The 20,580-nt window shown below is 59.6% G+C and overlaps 1 protein-coding gene across 8 annotated transcripts; it reads left to right on the plus strand.

The window, feature by feature from the left end:
- Positions 1 to 421: 421 nt before the first annotated feature.
- On the plus strand, positions 422 to 20,527 carry ARHGEF1 (Rho guanine nucleotide exchange factor 1). 8 transcript variants are annotated; one of them, XM_055412043.2, is made up of 31 exons: positions 422 to 604; positions 5,298 to 5,340; positions 5,436 to 5,519; positions 6,371 to 6,484; positions 8,538 to 8,636; positions 8,900 to 8,942; positions 9,183 to 9,429; positions 10,086 to 10,115; positions 10,383 to 10,482; positions 10,636 to 10,732; positions 10,808 to 10,843; positions 11,082 to 11,219; positions 12,143 to 12,248; positions 12,841 to 12,852; positions 13,338 to 13,505; positions 13,759 to 13,904; positions 15,739 to 15,885; positions 16,193 to 16,275; positions 16,464 to 16,589; positions 16,678 to 16,792; positions 16,918 to 17,018; positions 17,109 to 17,186; positions 17,400 to 17,475; positions 17,570 to 17,737; positions 18,235 to 18,322; positions 18,459 to 18,545; positions 18,918 to 18,985; positions 19,077 to 19,163; positions 19,561 to 19,724; positions 19,809 to 19,911; positions 20,161 to 20,527. In XM_055412043.2, exons 2-30 carry the CDS (start codon positions 5,311 to 5,313, stop codon positions 19,890 to 19,892), a joined length of 2,922 nt encoding a protein of 973 aa, XP_055268018.1. In that variant the 5' UTR covers positions 422 to 604; positions 5,298 to 5,310; the 3' UTR covers positions 19,893 to 19,911; positions 20,161 to 20,527. The 8 variants fall into 8 exon arrangements, with proteins under 8 accessions (XP_055268018.1, XP_055268020.1, XP_055268021.1 ...); XM_055412044.2 differs by lacking the exon at positions 422 to 604 and adding an exon at positions 1,631 to 1,858; XM_088829900.1 differs by lacking the exon at positions 422 to 604 and adding an exon at positions 2,868 to 3,030.
- Positions 20,528 to 20,580: the final 53 nt, after the last annotated feature.

A 20,580-nucleotide genomic window follows, 5' to 3' on the forward strand; every position in this document is an offset into this window, starting at 1 on the left:
GAAGGGAAGCCTCTGAGACAGAAAGTGACAAAGAGTTGAAAGACAGCAGGGAGAAGCAGAGGCCCAGGAGCAAGAGGGAAAGACCTCGACGGAGCTAGAGAGTCAGAGACAGAGGCAAGGAGAGGAACACAGACAGAAACACACAGAAGCAAAAACAGAGAAGACCAAGAGACACACAGAAGACTCAGAGCAGGGCCGGCCACACGCAGGTGGAGACGGACGCAGGGCCCCCAGCCTCGCCAGGGAGGTGATGGCCGACGTCAGGCAGATCTGAGAAACGCGGTGCCCGCGCCCTGCGGAGGGACAGACTGACAAAGCCGGGAGAAGCTGGGCGGGGTCCGGGTGGGGCCGATGCCCGCAGGTCCAGGGCGGAGCGGGGAAAGGAGGGCGGGGCCGGCGGCGAGAAGGGGAAGGAAGCGGAGGTGCCGGGCGGGCGCGGGGCGCGGGCAGGAAGCAAGGAGGGGCGGCGGGGCTGGGGCCTCCGGAAAAACGCCCCAACTTCCTGCCCCGCCAGAGCCAGGAAGCGGGAGCCGGGACACCGGGCCCGGGATCGCCGAGCCCGACCTCGGGCGCCCCGCCGGTCACCACCCCGCGCGGACACCAGGTACACCGTCCCTGGCCCCGCCCGGCCTCCCTCCCCTCGGCTGCTAGGGGAAGTGGGGAGGAGGAGGGAGGGGACTGGGCGCTGCTGGCCGTGGAGGGGCCTCCTACCGGCGCGGCTGAGCCAGCAGCCGCCCCTCCCTGGGCCTCAGTTTTTCCATCTGTCAAAGGGGACAAAGAGAGGAGAAGTAATACTTGCTGAGAGCCCGGGAGGCGAGATGAGGGCTCCAAGCCCGGGGTCAAAGCTTCCCAATCGTCCGGCGGAGGACGGATGATCACTCCCATTGCACAGGTGGGGAAACTGAGACCCAGGGAGTAAAACCAACTCGTCCCAGGGCACGCACATCGTGAGACTGAGTGGAGTTGGGATTTGAACTCGCAGGTGCGTTCAGCCAAGCGCCGTCCTCCAAGCCTGCATACTTTAGAGCCACTCAAAAGGAAAAGTGGCAATAGGCCATAGGCTGTTTTGAAGCTGAAAGTTGCAGAACGCGTTTGAAAGCATTTTTTGGAAAGGTCTTTTTCTGGGTTGGGTCAGGAATTATACCCTGGGAAATAGGTTGTAGGGGACAAAAACTGGAGATCGTTCCCCATTGTACAGATGGGAAGACTGAGGCCGGGGAGAGGTATTTACTTTTTCCAGGTAACGCTGCATGTCAGATGGAAAGGATTTTGTTTTGCAGGATTTTGTTTGCAAAATCCAGGATTTTGTTTTGCAGCCCCAGCAGAAAGTGTGCGGGGGTGTCTGTTGGGGGGCACTGCAGGGAGAATTAATGTATAGGCGTGGAGAATTCAAACGGTCCCATGTTAGGGCGGCGAGATGGGACGGGGACCTCAGTCTGGGGTGGGTGCGGCTAGGGGTCGGGGCGACTCCGTGATCTTGGCTTGAACGAACACTTATCTGGGGGCTGGAACTATCCCCGCCTCCGGCCTGGGGGCGGGGGAAGGGGGCGGGGCCCAGGAGAGTGACGGGGCAGTCGATATACGGAAACGCCAGCCCTCCTAGACAGGCCAGAGCGGCCCTATTTGGCCTGCGTGGCTCAGCGGAGAGCTAGAGCGGCCGGCAAAGAGGAGTAGAGTTTTCTGGGCTGGAGCCCGGCAGGAGCGGGCTAGAACGGCTGGCGGGAGGAGTGGAGCTGGACGCAAAGGCCTACTCTGGGCTGGCTAGAGCGACTCCGAGTCGGGGGTGGGGGAGCCCGGAGCCGGCGCGCGGAGGCTTCGGTTCTGGCTGCTGCGGTGCTTCGCTTCAGACCTGGAGCAGGTGAGGGACGCGGCCCCCGGCGGGCATCAGACCCTGACTCCGCACGTCCTCCCCAGCATCCCTGACCATGAACGCTGCCAAGTCCCGTGTAGGATTTAAGGCCCGTGTACACCCGCCACGTCCTACATATGATTTGGGGCTTGTGTAGACCTGCCACGTTCCATGTAGATCACTAGGTCCTACAGACCCTCTAAGGTTCCTGATGACCCCGCGTGGAGGTGCAGCTCCGTACAGACGGGGCGTTTCGATACATCAGTAGCATCTGCTAGAATCTGGGGCCCTGTAGACCATGGGTCTCGGGGACCACCAAACTCCCCTATAGAATTCTGTTCCCCTTTTAAATCTCCAGAGGTCCCACACACTGGTTTCTTTCCTTTATGGACTTAACGATCCTGTGTGACTTATGATCCTGTGGACCAAGGATCCTTGTAGACCACCATGTGTCAAACAGAATCTGGGGCCTTATGCATTCCACGGACTAACCTTGACTACTTTGTGTTTTAGTTTCTTTAAGGCTCCCAGAGGTTCTTGGAGACCAGGGTCATCCACTCAATATCTTATAGACCCTGAACTGTGAGTCACTCAGTCGTGTTCGACTCTTTGCACCCCGTGCACTGTACAGCCCGCCAGGCTTCTCTGTCCATGGGATTCTCCAGGCAAGAATACTGGAGTGTGTAGCTATTCCCTTCTCCAGGGGATCTTCCTGACTCAGGGATTGAATCCGGCCTCCCGCATTGCCGGCAGATTCTTTGTGGTCTAAGCCACCAGGAAAGCCTGTTGTAGACCCTGAGCCCTGCATAATACGCAGGCGCCCATGTAGTCCTTGCGCATGCCCACTTTTTTCTCGGACCCCCACCGTTAAGGACCTTATCAGCCTGCCCTCATCTCCACAGCCCCATGCACACAGCACCGTCTCTGCTGGACCGCAGGCCTTGTCAGTTGCCTTTAGATCCATCTGACCGCTTCCACCTATCACTCTCTAACTTTGCAGGACTCCTTCATGACCCATCTTTTAAGGAGCCACCCTCCTCCCCAATCCTCTCTGAGCCCAGGCCTCTGTGGAGCAGCTGAGTCCAGTCTGAACTCCTGCCCAGGCCACAGTGTCCACGTACCTGGACACCATAGGGTGATCTGCTGTGTCTCAGCTTTGATTGAGATTTCAGTTTCCTAAGGTGGGTGTGAGGATTCCCCATTCTCTCAAAGCATCACATTCTGGGAGTTAAATGCATAAACTCTGGAGCCAGCCTGCCTGGGTCAGAATCCTGGCACTGACTCTTATAAGCTGTGCCTCAGTTTCCTCCTCTGTAAAATGGGAATAATAGCAGTAATAAGACAACTGCTCAGGGTCACTGAGAGGACTGAGTTTATACCCGTCAAGCACTAACACTGTACTTCATGGCATTTAGTGCACATTATGCATTAGCTCTTATTTCCTATCGTGGTGATGAGGAATGAAGGAAGTAATACATATCAAGTGCACATTCTGAGGCCTGCCTGGCACCTAAGCATTTGCTCAGATAAATCTGTGTCCTTGCCCTGGCCCTTTTGGAATCACCCCTGCCTCTGTCGAACTTTTTCCACCCACCCGAGTGGGATGAGCACGGACCCTCCATGTCCATGGTCATGCCTTCTAGCCCAGAAGCTGCAGCTAGTGGCCTGGTAAAGGTTTTCTGTCTCAGATGGGAGTAATAATAGCATGGGGCTGCTTGTGGTTATGAGGCTTCAGTGAGTTACTCTGTGGGAAGCACTTAGAGCAGCACCTAGCACACTGTAAGTGCAGTGTAAGTTCAGCTCTCATAATAAATAATTACTACTATTCTTCTGCCTTGGTTTGCTACTTTATTTATGTGAACGTTTAACAATGCTCAGATCTGAAGTCACCCAAGCTTGGATGTTGGACAAACACACTTTATGGAAAAGAATCAAAATGAGGCCTGCTTGGGTGAACCCATAGGATGGCACTTGGACACTCCAGAAGGCATCATTGTTTAAAGATCAGAGTCAAAAGGCCGGCTGCCGTTTATTGAGTGCTAGGGAGGAGGCCAATGGAAGAGGAGAAGGATGGGACTCAGGCGACCTGGGTTATAAATAGCTTTGGGCTGTGGGGAGAACCCCCCCTGTGGTGCACCCCACCCCTGTTTCCACAGCTCCTTCCTGCCTGACACACGGGCTCAAGTGGCATTAGTCAGACTAATTAAGAACACCGAAGATGTCAGTGGGAAGACACAGGAAAAGTGGAGATTCTAAGGGAGACGAGATGGGAGAGAGAGAGAGGCGAGACAGCGAGAGACACGGACAGGTGCGGGGACAGTGGCTGCAGGAACCAGACACGGGGAGACAGAGGCAGAGAAGAGTGAGGAGGGGAGACGGGGGCGCAAGAGAAGACAGTGTGGGGCCTCGGCAGATGTCGGGGGAGGGGAGGCAGAGATGGTGGGAAAAAATGAGCCGGGTCTGAAGGAAGGGAGAGAGAGAATGAAGAATCAGGGAGGAAAGAGGCAAAAGACAGGAGGTAGACTCAAGGGAAGGAAATGGCAACCCACTCCAGTGTTCTTGCCTGGAGAATCCCAGGGATGGGGGAGCCTGGTGGGCATCTGTGACCCCATAGAGAGTCGGACACGACTGAAGTGACTTAGCAGCAGCAGCAGCAGCAGACTCAAGGGAGAGACAGCCAGGGAGCGGCAGCTGGGGAGAGGCAAGCTGGCAGAGAGACAGACAGATGGGACAGGTGGATGTGGGGTGAGGGAGACAGAGGCACCTGGGGGGATGAGCTATCTGAGACCATCCCTTATTATCTGGGATGGGAGCCGGAAAGATGCCAGGGCCCTGAGGGAGAGAAGTGGCTTTAAGGCCTCTTGGTCCCTGAAGGAAGAGGGTTCGCAGTTTTGTTTTCTTCTGTGGAGAGAGCTGGGGGTTGGGGGATTTGCCATTATGATTTCCTGTCACAGGAAGTGGGGCTGGTGGGTTCAGAGGCAACATCCTGCCCCAAGCCTGTTGCAGGTCAGAGGCAAGCCCCCACACCCCAGTTATCTCCCTCCCAGCTCCCCTCTAACTTTTCCAACTCTGTTGGCCTGCAAGCCCTGCCCCCCTAGGACCCAACTCCCCAACCCCTCCTCCCTTACTTAGATCCAAGAGCCCCCAGGCCCTTCCTCCATCAGGGGACCCCAAATCGCAGGCTCTTGGGCCACAGCTCTCTCATGGACCCAGGCTCCTGGCCTCCAGCTCCCCCCACGCGCGGCTCCCTGTCCTCGGGCTCCCCGCCCTGGCTGGCCTCTGAAGGGCTCTTTGTCGCCACACAGAGGCCCCATTGAGCTGTGGAGGCCGGGATGGGGGGAGAGGAGGCTGTTTACTCACCTTTGCACCTGGGCCAGGAATCTGTGAGTAACCGCCCTGCTCTCGCCGCCTCCCACCCCTCTAACCGCGGCCCCTCCTCTTCCCCCAGCCCAGCAGAGCCCATGGAGGCAGAAGACGTCGCCCGAGGGGCGGTGAGTGGAGAGGGCCGAGGGGTGAGGGAGTTGGGGGGGGTGGCGCTGTGCAGCGGGGAGCAATGTGGGCTGAAGCCATCCCTCCCCTTCCACAGGCCCCAGGGCCCCCCCGACCCGGCCTGGTGCCCGTCAGCATCATCGGGGCAGAGGACGAGGATTTTGAGATTGAGTTGAAGACGGTGAGAGGGAGGCGGGCTGGAAAAGCCTCTGTCTCAGGCTCCCCGGGGCCCCAGCCCTCAAGCCCCATCCTCAGCGTGCCCTGCCGCTTACACCCTGTTCTCCATCCTCTGATGCCTTCTGTCTCTGCCCATCTCTCTCTCTTTTTTAAAGATGTATTTAGTTGATTTTTTGGTTATGCTGGGTCTTCATTGCTGAGCCCGGGCTTTCTCTAGTTGTGGCGAGCGGGGGGGCGGGGCGGGGGTGGCTTCTCTTTATGGCGGTGCGTGGGCTTCTCACCTGCGGTGGCTTCTCTCCTGTTGCAGAGCATAGGCTCTAGGCGCATGAGGGCTTCAGTAGTTGCTGCACGTGGCCTCAGTAGTTGAGGCGCCCGGGCTTAATTGCTGTGCAGCATGTGGGGTCCTCCCAGACCAGGGATCGAACCGGCATCCCTTGCATTGCAAGGCAGACTCTTAACCACTGGACCACCACGGAAGCCCCCATCTCTTTCATCTTCCTAATACCTCCTTCCTCATGCCCTCACCCCGTCCTCAGTCCCTCCTTTTGATATTACAGCACAAACTGTCAGCCGGTTTACTCTGATCGCAGTTTTTATCGCTGCCCGCTCCCCGTAATGACAGCACAGATCCTCGTTTCCATCTCCTGATTTCTCTCCTCACCACCCACCGTTAGAACATGAAGTCTCATCCATCCTCCCCACCCCCGACTGGCCACCATCCCAGCAGTGGCACCATCAGCACCCCCACCCTGCAGCTTGGATCCTTTGGGGGAAGTGCCGGGGAAGAGGGGCGGGGATCAAGCCCCAAGCCCCTCCTCGGCTCCCCTCTGTCTCACTCCCATCCCCGCCCCTCAGAACCCCGAGGAACAAAACAACCAGTTCCAGAACCTGGATCAGGTGAAGCGGCGCCCGGCCCACCTCATGGCCCTCCTGCAGCACGTGGCCATGCAGTTTGAGCCGGGACCCCTGGTGAGGGCGGGGCCGGGGAGGCACGGGGCGGGGCCGGGGAGGCACGGGGCGGGGCCGGGGAGGCACGGGGCGGGGCTGGGGCCTCCACAGTGTTCAATGCTTTAGGCCTGGGAGGATGAGTCGGGGGTGTGGGAAAGAGACCCAGAGCACACAGCTTGAGAGCCAGGAAGCCCGCCATGGGGTCCAGACAAGGTTGCAGCCGCCAGTGTAAATTTCTGAGCAAAGCAGGGTGACGGAGAATCCAGCAGCCTGGAGGAAAACCGTGCCCCGGCTGCCCTCCCATGCCCATGGCAGCATCACCCATCAGTGACAGCGCCCTTAGCCCCAGAATCTTAAATTCTCTGTAGGTGTCTCCAGTCAGTGCTTCAGGGCTGGTGGTTGGGAGAAAGCCAGTAGCCTTCTCGGGCCTAGGGAGCACAGCAGGCCCTGGGCCAGAAACAAGGAGACCGCTACAAGCAGCCCACAAGGCACAGAGGACTTAATGGATGCTGCAGAAAACTTGTATCAGGCAGAAAATGACGGGGAGGCGTGGATGCAGAGCCATACTGTCTGGGAGACGCCTGCAGAGTCTAGAGAATCTGGCAGACGGCTTAGGGAGGAAGAAGGCCCAGTGCTGGCTGGAGAGGGCTCTGTGGATTAGAGGACCCCACTCAGCCCAGCATAGGCTGGGAGTTGGGCTTAGACCAGGGCACTGCTCTGCACTGGACGTGGGTCGTAGTGTTGGTTGCTCAGTCGTGTCTGACTCTGCGACCCCATAGACTATAGCCCATCAGGCTCCTCTATCCATGGGATTCTCCAGGCAAGAATACTGGCGTAGGTAGCCATTCCCTTCTCCAGGGGATCTTCCCAACCCAGGGATCAAACAGGTCTCTCACAAAACAGGCAGATTCTTCATCATCTGGAACCACCAGGGAAGGAGACAGTTGAAAGTGGCAGAAAGGGATGCCTGGGGGTGGCAGAGGGAAGGCTGTATTGACTGACACCAAAGTTTCAGAAACAGGAAATTAGGAAATTGCCCGAAAAGTGCTCTCCCCGCCCCAGCCTCTCCTAATGCCTGAGGCACTGGCCCTCTGGGCAAAGGAGTCCCCCTGCTGAGCCTGAGTGTTTCAGGAACTTGAGCTCCTGGAACTTAGCCCAGGGATTGTGCTGGTTGCTGTGTCCCTTGCCAGATGTGGAAACTGAGGCCTCGCCAGGGCCAGGGGTGTGACTAACGTGACCCAGATGGCCTTTGACGTTTTGATGTTTGCCCTCATGCTGTTCCCTCACCTCATTGACTGGTGGAGCAGCCGGGAGATGGTTGTGGTCACCTGGGCTGCTTCCTGGTAGCCTCAGATGGAGTTTTTATTTTTGGGGGGGATGGGGAGGGGGCAGGCATAGATTACTGGGGCGAGTCCTTAGCCGACTGAGACCATGTCCCTTACCTGATGAGAGTCTGCCGGGAGCCAGGACAGGTTGGAGGCCTCACGGCATTGCCAGTGTCACCCAGCAGAGGGCTCCTCCACAGGCAATCTCAAGGAATGCTTGAGTGAGGAGTGGCACTCGTCCTTCTGTTTATGTGATTAGCCCCGCCCAGGGCCCTGAGACACCGATGAATCAGAACCTCCTGGCTGCCACACAGACACACACACACACCCTTGAGTAACAGTACTGCTTGGCAATGGAGAGTCGCAGAGACAAACTCCCAGAAATCCAATCCCAACTTTGTCACTTACTAGCTGTTTTCTCGTCTGCAACACGGGATAATGATGGTCCTTCCCATGGTTGAACAGATTCATGCAGGTAGAGGGTTTGGACAGTGTTGGGGACGCACTGAGCCCTCTTAGTATAGCTGGGGGCGGTGTAACAGCAGCTGTTGTCACAGCGGCAGCAGAGAGAAGACAGACCAAAATCAAGGGAATGGTGCAGTGGCCCCGGGCAGCTGTGAGGGAGCCAGGTGTGGGGATGGGGGACATCGGGGAGCACTTCCCAGAGGGTTTGCACCCCGAGGCTTTCCAAGGGGCAGTGCGGTTTGGGTGGGGCGGGAAGAGGATGAGTCACGCTCTGTGCCCCCCAGCTCTGCTGCCTGCATGCGGACATGCTGGGCTCCCTGGGCCCCAAGGAGTTCAAGAAGGCCTTCATCGACTTCTACCACAGCTTCCTGGATAAGCACTCGGTGAGAGACACTTCGAGGGCTCCCCATCCCCAACCCCCTTGGCAGCCACCCTGCTCCTCCCAACCTCCACCCTGCTGAGGGCAGCGTGAAAGGAGGCCTGGCCTGCCCAGTGGGGGGCCTCGTGCCAGCCTGGCTCTCCATCCACTGCTCCTCCTGTCAGAGCATCATTCCCACCTGCTTCCTGGGCTACCATCCCTTCACCCATCACAGCTGCCCCTTCCCCGCTGCATCCTCCCCTTCACTCCATTCTCTCTCCTGAGCAGATTCTGCGAGTGATGGTCCCTCCTGCCGTGGCCTTTGAACTTGGTAAGGAGACAAAAGGGGCCTTTGGGTTGAGGGAGAGGTCTCTAGCAGGGACCAGGAGCCCCCCCGGGGTGGGAGGCCATGCTCTCACCATGGTCCCTGGACAGCAGAGATGCCTTCCTTTCTCATGGCCACCCCAGTCCAAGGAAGCATGGCTGTCAGAGTCCAAGGGTGGGCAGGGCTAGGGGCAGACTCAACGGCCCAGGGAACTGGCCCCCAGCCCGGGCCCCGTTGTCCCCACAGACCGCACGCGGCCTGACCTCTTCCCTGAGGACCTCCAGCGGCAGTTCATGCAGGAGGTGGTGCAGAGCCAGCAGGTAGCTGTGGTCCGGCAGCTGGAGGACTTCCGCTCCAAGAAGCTCATGGGCATGACACCCTGGGAGCAGGAGCTGGTCCAGTTGGGGGCCTGGGTGGCGCGGGACCGTGCCACCTACGAGGCCCGGGAGCGGCACCTGGCTGAGCGGCAACTGACCCACCTGGAGGAGATGCAGTGAGTGGGGCAGGTCTCTCCTTAGTCCAGGGGGCACCCTCTGCTATCCCGTCCTCGTCCCATCTGCTTCCGGGCTCCCTCTGCAGCTTCAGGGGTCATTTCCACGCATTTGGTTTCCTCTCCTGACTTCTGGGGCCCTTGTGTGCACGCTTCAGTCATGTCCAATTCTTTGTGACCATATGGACTGTAGCCCGCCAGGCTCCTCTGTCCATGGGATTCTCCAGGCAAAAATACTGGAGTGGGTTGCCATGCCCTTCTCCAGGGGTTCTTCCTAACCCAGGGATCAAACCTGTGTCTCTTAACGTCTATCTGCATTGCCAGGCAGATTCTTTACCACTTGCATCACCTGAGAAGCCTTTGCATTTTCACCCATCTTGTTTTGCATCTTCCCTTCCCAGCTTGGGGGTCCCTCCCAGTTCCCAGGTCCCGTCCGTGGTCTTGCATTCAGGCCTGGGCTTTGGGTCCTGCCCTTGCAACTCCCACCGCCCCGAGTGAGGGTCTCTCCTCCAGCCTTTCCTCCAGCAGTTGTCCGTCCCAGATGCTTCGGCAGAGTGCCCCACCGTCCCAGCTTTGAAGGGGACAGTGACCTGTTGTGCTGGGTAGTCAGGACCCCAGGCTTAGCACATTGGTCACAGACTTCTTTCTTCTTCTTACAGGCACACCATCTCTAACGATGAGGAGAAGAGGTGATGCAAGCAAAGAGGCCGGTGGGGAGTTTGGCGTCACCAGCCCGAGGGAGTGGGGATCTACCTGGGGGCCTGGGCGTTGAGCTGCATGCCTGGCTCCCTTCCCTAGAACCTCCTCTTTCTCCTTTTGCTCAGATGCTCAGCAGGAAGTGGTTGTGGGGCTGGGGTGGGAAGCGGGCGGAGGGGAAGCTGTGGGGGCAGCAGGGTCCCTGCGTCCTTGGGAGCCTGCGTGTCTGTCCATGCGCCCTCACTGTCCCCTCCCCACAGTGCGGCCGTGGTCAACGCCATCAGCCTGTACATGCGGCACCTTGGGGTGCGGACCAAGAGTGGGGACAAGAAGTCTGGGAGGAACTTCTTTCGGAAAAAGGTGCTTCCCTGAGCGCCCAAACCTGGCCTTCTCCACCCCAGAGAACGCCTTCCCCCCCGCCCCCCGGGAAGCCTCTGTGCCCCTGAGGTTTGAGCCCTGGGTCGACATCGGTCCAGAATTGCCCAGCTCCCCCTCCCCCCACCCATTCCCCAGATGATAGGGAACCGACGGTCAGATGAACCGACCAAGACCAAGAAAGGCCTAAGCAGCTTCCTGGATGCCGCCCGCTGGAACCGGGGAGAGCCCCAGGGTGAGGTGCCCGGCCTTGGCCCTGCCCCAACTTCCCCGTGTTGCCCCCACCTCACAGTCCCATCTCTTGTTTCAGCCCCAGATTTTCGACACCTGAAGGTCGAGGTTGATGGTAATTGTCCTGAATCTAGAGCATCATCCATCCTGGGGACCTAAGAGGGGAGGTGGGGGGACCCACAAGGTCTGAGGGAGGAGGGGCAAGGGGCTGGGGCTCCTGGGTCTGAGGGTGGAGGAGGGGCCTCCTGGGCGATGGGGAGGACCGAGCAGGGTAGCCTCTTGGATCCCCCGGCCCTTGTGGATTTGAGTTGCTGGACTCTCATACTCCGTCTTCTCCCTCCATACGTCCCCAGCTGAGAAGCCGGGCCTTACAGAACGTAAGGGAGGTCAGGGGCCACCCTCCCGGGACCGGAATCTCGGAGGCCCTGGGCAGGACACCCCCGGAGTTTCTCTGCACCCTCTGTCTGGGGACAGCCCTGACCGGGAGCCAGGTGAGTTTCCTGGACCCCCCAGCAAAACAGCCCCTTGGTCCTCCACCCTCCCCGCTCCTTGTCACCAGTGTTACTGATAACCACTTCCTTCCCCTGGTTTACCCTTTCCACAGCTTTCCTCCTAAGCTCTGACCTCTGTTCTGGTGGTGGATTTCCCCACCTCCTTGGACTACATTTCCCATCAGCCCCCATGGTTTCATTTCCCAGAACCCTCTCTAAGTCCATGGCCGACCATCCCGCTTAGATGGTGAACCTGGCTGCTCCATGGAAATGTCTCCCACTCCTTGTGTGACCCCCGCCCAGACAGCCACTTGGCCAGGGCCTGGGTTCAAATCCTGGTTCTGCAATTTACTTGTGTCAGATCTTAGAAGCCCCTCCTCTCTCTGAACCTCGGCCTCCTCCCCTCTAAAGGGGATACATTCTCTTCCCACAAGTCCCAGTGGAGTGTTGGGAGAATGAATGGCTGTGGAGGCATCCAATCTCCTCTCCAAGTGGGAGACTGGCGCCCCAGTTTTGCGACGTCTTCATCCACTGGGCCCTAGCTGCCCATGGCCCTGTTTTCAGAGCTCTTTCCATCTATCTGTGTATGTGCTTAGTTACTCAGTCGTGTCCGACTCTGCGACCGCACGGACTATATGGTCCAGGGAATTCTCCAGGCCAGAATACTGGAGTAGATAGCCTTTCCCTTTTCCAGGGGATCTTCCCAGCCCAGGGATCGATTCCAGGTCTCCTTCATTGCAGGCAGATTCTTTACCAGCTTCCATCTGTCTGTCCCCCACTAAAATACAGAGCAGCCACATGGTGTCGGCCAGGCAGTGGATGGCTCAAGGAATGGAGGCCCCCAGGGTATAGGGGGCTGTGGGTCTCACCACCGCAGGGGCCTTCCAGACAGCCTTGCTACCCGCCTCACATTGTCCCAACAGGTGTTGATGCCCTCCTGGAGATGGGGGACCCGCCCCCGCAGGGCCCAGCCAGCCTGGATGCCCCAGCGCCCCTAGAGACCACGGAGGAGGGGGCCGACACAGAGAGGTGCCCGTGGGCGCAGGCTGGACGCAGGCTGGGTGGGCTGGGGGGGTCCGTGTTGGGAGTTGCACTGCCACTCGCACCTGCCTGTCCCCAGCCGAGCCGTCTCCACTCTGCGCTGCTCCTCCCTCTTCAGCTCCTCCCCCTTCTTCCTCCGCTCTGTCTTTCCTCATCTCTCCTCCCTTTCTCCCTCCCTTCTTCCTCTCCTTCCTTTTCCACTGATTTTTTTTCTCCTCTCCCCTTGCTCCCTCTTTCTCTCCTTTCCTCCCCCTTCCTCTCCTTCTACTTTACCCCCTCTCAGCTCTTCCTGGCCCCTCTCCCTCTGCCCCTACCACCACCACCTCTTCCATCCATCCCCCCCACCCATTCTTAAGCCTCCAGCCCAGCCTCCTTGCTCCTGCCTCCCAGCGCCCCCTCCCTCCCTCCCCCCAGCCCTCTGTGCTCCATGCCCGGGGGCCCTGTCCCCCTCACAGTTGGGGGGCAGGCTCTGCCCCCTGCCAGTCCTCGTGCCGCTGCTTTGGGGACCCTGTGGTGGGTGGGGGAGGTGAGTCGGGTTCCCTCTGGGCCCACCTCTGACCCTGTCCCCCTCTCTCCCCAGAAAGTGGAAGAGGTGGGTGCCTGGGCCCTGGGTTGGGGGAGGGCTAGCCCCTCCCCCATTTCTCCGAGCCCCTCCCCTCCCCCCAGGGGCCACCCCTTCCCCTTCACCCCTGTGAGGGGTGGGTGGGGACATCACCCTCCCAGCCGAAGAGCTAAGTATTGAAACGCCCCTCCCCCCCTCGCCTCCTGGCTCTGCCCCCATCCCTCTGCCTCAGGGAAGGGAGGGGGCAGTCCTTTGCTCCCTATTGGGGTCCCCGTCCCTGTCCCTCCCCCACCAGTTTCGGTATCCCTTCTGACTACCCCCCACTGCCCCTGCACCCCAAAGTTACACTGGTCCTTCTGACTCTCTCCTCTCTTCTGTTGCATGTTTGATGCCTGTGCTGGTCTCTCCCTGTCTGTCCCTGTGCTGGCCTCTCCCTGTCTCTCCCTCTCCTGGTCTCTCCCTGTCTCTCCCTGTCTCTGTCCGGGCCTGACTCTGTCCTTGGCCTCGGGGTCCAGGCTGTCAGGGCGTCTGGGGCGCTCAGAGAGCCTGCGGGTGAGTGACCGCCGCCGGCCTTCCCGGGGTAGCCTCGGGGCTAAGGGCCGGGGTGGGGGCCGCTCCCGGAGCGACGTGGACATGGACCCCAGCTCCGCCACGGCCGTGCTTGGCCCTACCCGACGAGCCACGTACGTCACTTCCCAGCCCCCCACATCCACCGAGGCAGCCTGGAGAGTCAGGGAGGCCGGGGTGGGGGATATCGGATGCTGAGGTCACTGTGGGCCTCCAGTGGTCACAGGAGAGGGGTTGAGCGGCTGCTTTCCAGAGATCTGGGGGCCAGTCTGCAGCTTGGACCGCCCTAGGGGATGGGCGTGGAAGGAGTCAAAGGCTCTTTCCTGGGATGCCCTGAGCCTGGGACCTGACGAGGCCTCTGTCCCACAGCCCGGAGCCTGGAGACGAGGTGGAGCCGGGCCGCTCAGGACTGGAGCTGGAACCGGAGGAGCCGCCTGGCTGGCGAGAGCTTGTCCCCCAAGACATTCTGCAAAGCCTGCCCAAGAGCCAGGTGAAGCGGCAGGAGGTCATCAGTGGTGAGTGCCACCCACTCCAGCCCACTGTGGCTGAGGACACAGCCCACCTCTGGCAAAGACAGATGCAGGGGGATGGCCATCTTGGTGTTGCTTACACCAGAGCTTGAAGCCTGCCCAGTTCTCTCAGAGGGCCGTTTGTTAGCTAAATTGAAGAACATCCCAGGGAATGAATCGGAAGGCAGCTGCTGAAAGTGACATTTCCAAGGAATTTTTTTTCTGTTTTGGCCATGCTGCATGGCATGTGGAATCTTAGTTCCCTGACCAGGGATTGAACCCACACTCTCCTTGCAGTGGAAGCACAGAATCCTAACCACTGGTCCACCAGGGAAATCCTCTCTAAAGAATTTTTTGTAGTGCGGGACAGCGTTGACATGAACAGCTAGAAACAGTCTATTAAAGTTGCATTTCTAGCATAAACCTTTGTCTCCTTGTTTGTGAAATTTGGGTAGTGATAACTCCTCCCTTAAAAGCCCCACAGAGATGAAGATGAGATGATTCGTGCATTCAGCACAGTGATGTGTCCAGGGTCAGAGCATTCAGCTGTGACTACTGTTACGACTATGATCTTAAGCACTCAGGGGAGAAAAAGATTCCCACCTAGGAAAGTTTGGGAAGATAATATATTATTAGTAATGCTTGCTTCTGAGCTGAGAGATACCATTTTTGTCTTAATTCTTCCCTGTGATTTCAAATCGTGTCTGTGTTGAGGGAGATTTGCCTGATGTAGTGTTTTGGGAAGCTCATTTGGAAGTTAATTTACAGATTATTTAACGGTTGAGAAGGATTCTCATTCAAAGTTTTAGGGCAGTGGATAGATGCCCTTTGAGTCACAGATCCTTCTGAGCGTAATGATCAAAACATTCCCAGTGCCATCTGATAGAACCTTCTGGAATGATGGTAACATGCAATAAATATCCGTACTTTCCACCATGGTAACCACCAGCCACATAATAGCTGTTGAGCATCTAAAGCGTGGTGCGCACAACTGAGAGTTGAATTTTGCATTATATTTCATTTTAATTAAGCAAAATTTAGAGTTATTGACATGGCTAGTGGCTACCACGCTGGAAAGCATGGAAGTTTTTCTCACCAGAAATATATGCATACTTAACATGCAAAATCGTGCATTTAGTCTCTGGGGATTTGGGGGATCACTGGAACTCGGGCATGCACCCCCTGGAGGCCCCTGGATCCCAGGCCATCAACCTGTCAGAGTCATTGTGCCAGAAACAGCCTGAGAAACTTGCTGGATGGTTAGACTGGAAACGCAGATGCACGCGGTGAGGTGACCAACTTGTCCCCAATTTGCCTGGGACTGTCCTGGTTTTGGGACTTCCCAAACGCAGGGAACAGTTGGCGCAGTTGGTAAATAATCTGCCTGCCACTGCAGGAGATGCCGGAGACATGGGTTCGATTCTTGGGTTGGGAAAATCCCCTGGAGAAGGAAATGGCAACCTACTCCAGTATTCTTGCCTGGGAAATCCCATGGGTGGAGGAGCCTGGTGGGCTACAGTCCATGGGGTCACAGAGTCAGACATGACTGAGCGTGCATGCCCACATGACCTAGTTTTAGCACTGAAAATCTCATGTCCGGGGAAACCCATGGTATGGGGCAAACTGGGAATACTGGTCCTCTTGGCTGGCTGCAATCGCCATATGGGAAAGGCAGTGGGTTGGAGGAATTCTCAGAGGCTATTTCAGGGGCGAGTGGCTCCACCCAGAGTCATCGTTGTGCCATCCCCTCCCCAGCCTGCCTCTGAGAGGGGCCCTCTACACCCCCAGAGTCTGCATGCTCACCAACCCCAACTGTGCCTTCTGTCCACTGTCCCCGCAGAGCTCCTGGTGACAGAGGCTGCCCATGTGCGCATGCTCCGTGTGCTCCACGATCTCTTCTACCAGCCCATGGCGGACGGGGGCTTCTACTCCCAGGAGGAGCTCCAGAACATCTTCCCCAGCCTGGATGAGCTCATCGAGGTGCATTGTGAGTGCTGGGCTGTGGCCCTCCCATCGTCCCACCTGCCAAGTCTCTGTTCCGTTGCCTTGCCGTTGACCCCGGGCAGCTTCTGGTCTAGCACTGGGGAGGGCCACACCTCAGATCCCCAGAGCTCACCTCCTAGGGACATATCATCAACAGGCATGGGGCGGGGAGTGGGGGGGACGGTCACCAGCCCCAAGGATCGGACACACCCACCTGCAGTCCAACCCCCCACCCCGCAGCACCAGACCAGCTCTGCGTGCAATCTTGGGGACCCTGACAGAGCACCGCCTTTCCTCTCTGCTCCCTACAGCCCTATTCCTTGATTGCCTGATGAAGCGGAGGCAGGACAGTGGCTACCTCATCGAGGAGATCGGAGATGTGCTGCTGGCCCGGGTGAGAGAGCCCAGCCCAGGCACTTGCCCTGCCCCTCCATCGCCCCACCCCGCCCCCTCCTGGCTGGAGACCTGGAACCCAGGCCCAGGGTCTCAACCTTACCCGCATCCAAGCCCCAGTGGTCTGGGCCTCTAGCCCTGTCCTCCATCCCACCTGAAACACCGTCCTTGGCCTGCCTCTCGCTGTAGTTCGATGGTGCCGAGGGCTCGTGGTTCCAGAAGATCTCCTCCCGCTTCTGCAGCCGCCAGTCGTTCGCCTTAGAGCAGCTCAAAGCCAAACAGCGCAAGGAGCCCCGGTTCTGTACCTTCGTGCAGGTAAGGTGGGGTGGGAGGTGGTCTGGGCCCCAGGGTCCCCAGGGAGGGGGGCCGGCGTCCTGGTGTCTCAGCGCTGCTGTTCCTGCAGGAGGCCGAGAGCCGGCCCCGGTGCCGCCGGCTGCAGCTGAAGGACATGATCCCCACGGAGATGCAGCGCCTGACCAAGTACCCACTGCTTCTGCAAAGCATCGGGCAGAACACAGGTAGAGAGAGCGGCCCCGCCCCATCCTGCCGGACCCTGGCTCTCCGGCCTCCAGCCTTGGCCTCGGGACCCGGACCTTCCAGGGTTGGGGTTCATCCCGGCGCCGGTCTCCCGCTTTGCCCACAGAAGAGCTGGCGGAACGGGGGAAAGTGGAGCGGGCTGCCGAGTGCTGCCGGGAAATTCTGCAGCACGTCAACCATGCCGTGCGGGACATGGAGGACCTGCTGGTGAGCCGGACAGAGCCCTGGGCCGGGGCGGTGGGGCATGCGTGTGCAGGGGTCCGTGGAAGCCAGTGACCCTCCCTTCCCTGCCCCTAGCGGCTCAAGGATTATCAGAGGCGTCTGGATTTGACCCACCTGCGGCAGAGCAATGACCCCATGCTGAGCGAGTTCAAGGTGCCCTTCCCGCTCCCCTCCCCTCCACTCTGCCCACCCTGGGCATTCTCTGGTAGCACACCAGGGGCCAAGAGGGGCCCCTCAGCTCTGACCCCACCCCCCTCATTTCCCAGCGGGGAATGAGCTGACCTGACCAACCCCCGTGGTCATCCCCACCTTCCCCTGCCCCACCATCGCCTTCACCGGCTATCACCCCTTCCTACCTGCCTCCAGACCCTAGACATCACCAGGAAGAGGTTGATCTATGAGGGCCCACTGACGTGGCGGGTGACGAAGGACAAGGCTGTGGGTGAGCGCCAGGGCAGCGAGCAGGGCGGGGGGCGGGGGCGCCTCAGGGCCAGGGTGTCAGGTGGGGGTGCTGAGCCCTGCCCCCCAACCCACAGAGGTCCACGTGCTGCTGCTGAATGACCTCCTGCTGCTGCTTCAGCGCCAGGACGAGCGGCTCTTGCTTAAGTCGCACAGCCGGACGTTGACGCCCACGCCCGATGGCAAGACCATGCTGCGGCCGGTGCTGCGGCTCACCTCCGCCATGACCCGCGAGGTGGCCACCGGTGAGGCCCTGGGCACGGCTGTCCCCAGGATGGCGGAGGAATCCTTCGAAGAGCTGGGCGCGCATGCTCTGCAGCCAGGGGCGGATGGCTGGCAGCCCTGAGGCTGAGGCTTGGACGGGGAACCCTGGACTGGACACGGCTGGGGTGCCAGGCTGGCTTGTGGATTTTATTAAGTTAAATGGGAAACTGCCCCCAGGTATTTGCACAGAAGAGCTGCCAGTTCTAAGCAGTATTTTGAAAAAATGCCCTGGCCGCCTCTTGGTGGCTAAAGGGAGCAGGAATTGAAACCTGGTGGGGCCATGGTGGTGGGAGTGGTCCTGGAAGTCTTGTAGATAGAGCAGACAGGGGACTTATTTCCTGATTAGATGAGGGAGGGCTCCAGAGGGGGGACAGAGTGGGTGAGTTGAGTCCTGGGAGCCCTAAGGTCATGGGGGACTTCCCCAGGGGCACGTTGGGGTGACCCTGGCTTTGAGCCTTGTTTTTCCCTCCCCCTGCAGATCACAAAGCCTTCTATGTCATTTTTACCTGGGACCAGGAGGCCCAGATATATGAGCTGGTGGCCCAGACGGTGTCCGAGCGGAGGATGTGAGCGGGTCTGGGTTCCTGGAGCGGGTGGAGGAGGAGGCTCAGGCCCCAGGGTCTCTGGGGACAGGGAGGGGGGTATGTCCTGGCCCAGGGTCTGGGGGCTCTGACCGCCCAGGGGGCTGACCTGTTTCCTCAGCTGGTGTACCCTCATCACTGAGACTGCTGGATCCCTGAAGGTCCCCGCCCGCACCTCCCGACCCAAACACCGGCCCAGCCCCAGCAGGTGAGGGGGCCAGGAGAAGGAACTAGAGGTCAAGGGGCAGCCTCCCCGTGTGTCCCCAGAACCCGAGCTCCATCCCAGTCTCCATGTGCGTGCATGTGCACGCGTGTGTCTGTGTGCATGCGTGTGAAGGTGTGTGCACGCACGTGAAGGTGTGTGCAGGAGTGCACCCACCCCACCACGGCCCATCTGTCTCCAATCCAGGCCTCTCTGTCTTCCACTGGCCAAGCCTCTCTGTCTCCCTGTCTCCCAAACTCGACCTCTGTCTCTGTCTCCGGACCTCCCTGCCTTCCCCACCTCCAGCTCCCTGTCTCCCTGCCCCTGCTGCCCACCAGGGCCAGGGCGGTGGGGTCACCCGGAACTTGCTCCCCCCAGCACCCGTGAACCCCTGCTTAGCAGCTCCGAAAATGGCAATGGCAGCCGAGAGATGCCCCCGGCGGATGGTGAGCCTCGATAGAGGGGCGATGAGTGGGGGTGGGGGGCTCCACAGGAAGCCTGGCAGGGCCTGAGCCCCCTCTCTGCTCCCCGACCCAGGCCGGATGGAGAGACTCTTCAACTCCCTCCTGCCCTTCTGCAGACCAGGCCTCGAGGGCCAGCTCGCTGCCAAGGCCCTTCAGAAAGGTAGCTCAGCACCCCCCGCAGGGCGGCCACTGCCAGCCCCCACACTGCTTTCCCACCTGCCTGTGCTTAGCCACCAGGAGCAAACCCACCCGGGCCACCATATGCACAGCCCCAGGCTGCACCACCGTCCTTGGTGGCCCCAAGTTCCTCTGCCTCCTGCAGCCCCTGTCCCTTCCTGACCTTCAGTTCAGCCTCTCCCCGGGGCCCATCTCTGTGTTCAGTGCCCTCCCCTTGGCCCCAGCTTCACACCCCTGCACCCCTCCTCGCATCCCCCAGCCCCTTCCACAGGTCTGGCTAACCAGAAGCTCCTTCCCACCATAGGCCCACACCCATCCCAGGTACGTCTCCCAGCCCTTGCCACCCCCACCTCTGACTCTTGTCTCCTCACCCCGTCCAGTGCTGACCCTGAAACAGCTCCTGTTGCCTTCCGAGGAAGACAGCGGGGCAGGGCCTCCCCTCGAAGGGGATGGGGTCCCAGGGGGCGGCCCCTCGAGCCCAGTGCAGCCCCAGGAAATCCGGGAGGAGCTGCTCAGCCTGGAGGAGACCATTAAACAGCTGGAGGTGGTGTGGCCTGGGGGTGGGAGCGGGGAGGAAGGGGATGACTAAGTGGAGGAGCCCTTCTCACTGATGATCCCCCAAAACCAGGAGGTGGAGGAGGAGTTTTGCCGCCTGAGACTCCTCCTGTCTCAGCTTGGGGAGAACACCGTCCCCCAGTCTGGCTGTACCTGAGGCCCCCTGCCCCAGGCAGGTGAGTGGGGGACCGGGGGAGCTGGGCACAGGCCAGAGAGGAGGCCCCATCGGATGCTAAGGACTACACAGCCCCGTCCGTTTCTCTCCCTCCATCTCTGACTTTCTGCGTCTCCCCACTCCGCCTCCTGTCTCCGTCTCTGTTTCTCTTGCTTTTCTGTGCTTCTTCCCCACCCTCCCTTCCACCCTGTCCATCTCTGTCCATCTCTCCCCCATCTCCCCTCTGCTCCTGCCTCCCCCCTGCCCCCAGGCCTTTCGCAAGAAGGAGAGGGCCACCCACCACTGCAGGACCGTGACTACCCAGCGTCTCCAACCCCAGGGGCCTGAGGAGAGGAGCCGGGCTGCCCCGGGCCACGCCTTGGGGGGTGGGGGGCGCCCAGACGGGGTCACTGCCCCCCCGCCACCTCCCACTGGCTTTGGCCTTCTCTCCCTCCCGCTTGGGGGACTCAGGGCTTCATTCCGGGGGGGCACCACCTGGCCCCCATTCCTGGGCCATCTCAGTATTGCCTGGGTGGGGGGGTGGCCAGGCCCTCCAACCCCCACCCCCCAAGTGCCTTTGCTCTGTTTTTATACCCTGAATTGGAGGTTTATTTTTTAATATATATTATCTAAGGAGAGGTCTGAGTGTGTGAGGGTGGGGAAGGGCCCCAGAATGGCGTCTGGAAACACC

The sequence above is a fragment of the Moschus berezovskii genome, chromosome 22 (genome assembly GCF_049115385.1).
Source record: "Moschus berezovskii isolate FMDL1 chromosome 22, NW_MosBer_1.0, whole genome shotgun sequence".
NCBI lineage: Eukaryota > Metazoa > Chordata > Mammalia > Artiodactyla > Moschidae > Moschus > Moschus berezovskii.

What these genes read in the sequence shown, in the direction of transcription:
- ARHGEF1 (XM_055412043.2), top strand. Translation starts at nt 5,311, where the DNA reads ATGGAGGCAGAAGACGTCGCCCGAGGGGCG. An exon ending in GACGAAGGACAAGGCTGTGG is followed by an intron (nt 17,476 to 17,569) that starts GTGAGCGCCAGG and finishes CCCAACCCACAG; the next exon opens with AGGTCCACGTGCTGCTGCTG. An exon ending in AGACCATTAAACAGCTGGAG is followed by an intron (nt 19,725 to 19,808) that starts GTGGTGTGGCCT and finishes CCCCAAAACCAG; the next exon opens with GAGGTGGAGGAGGAGTTTTG.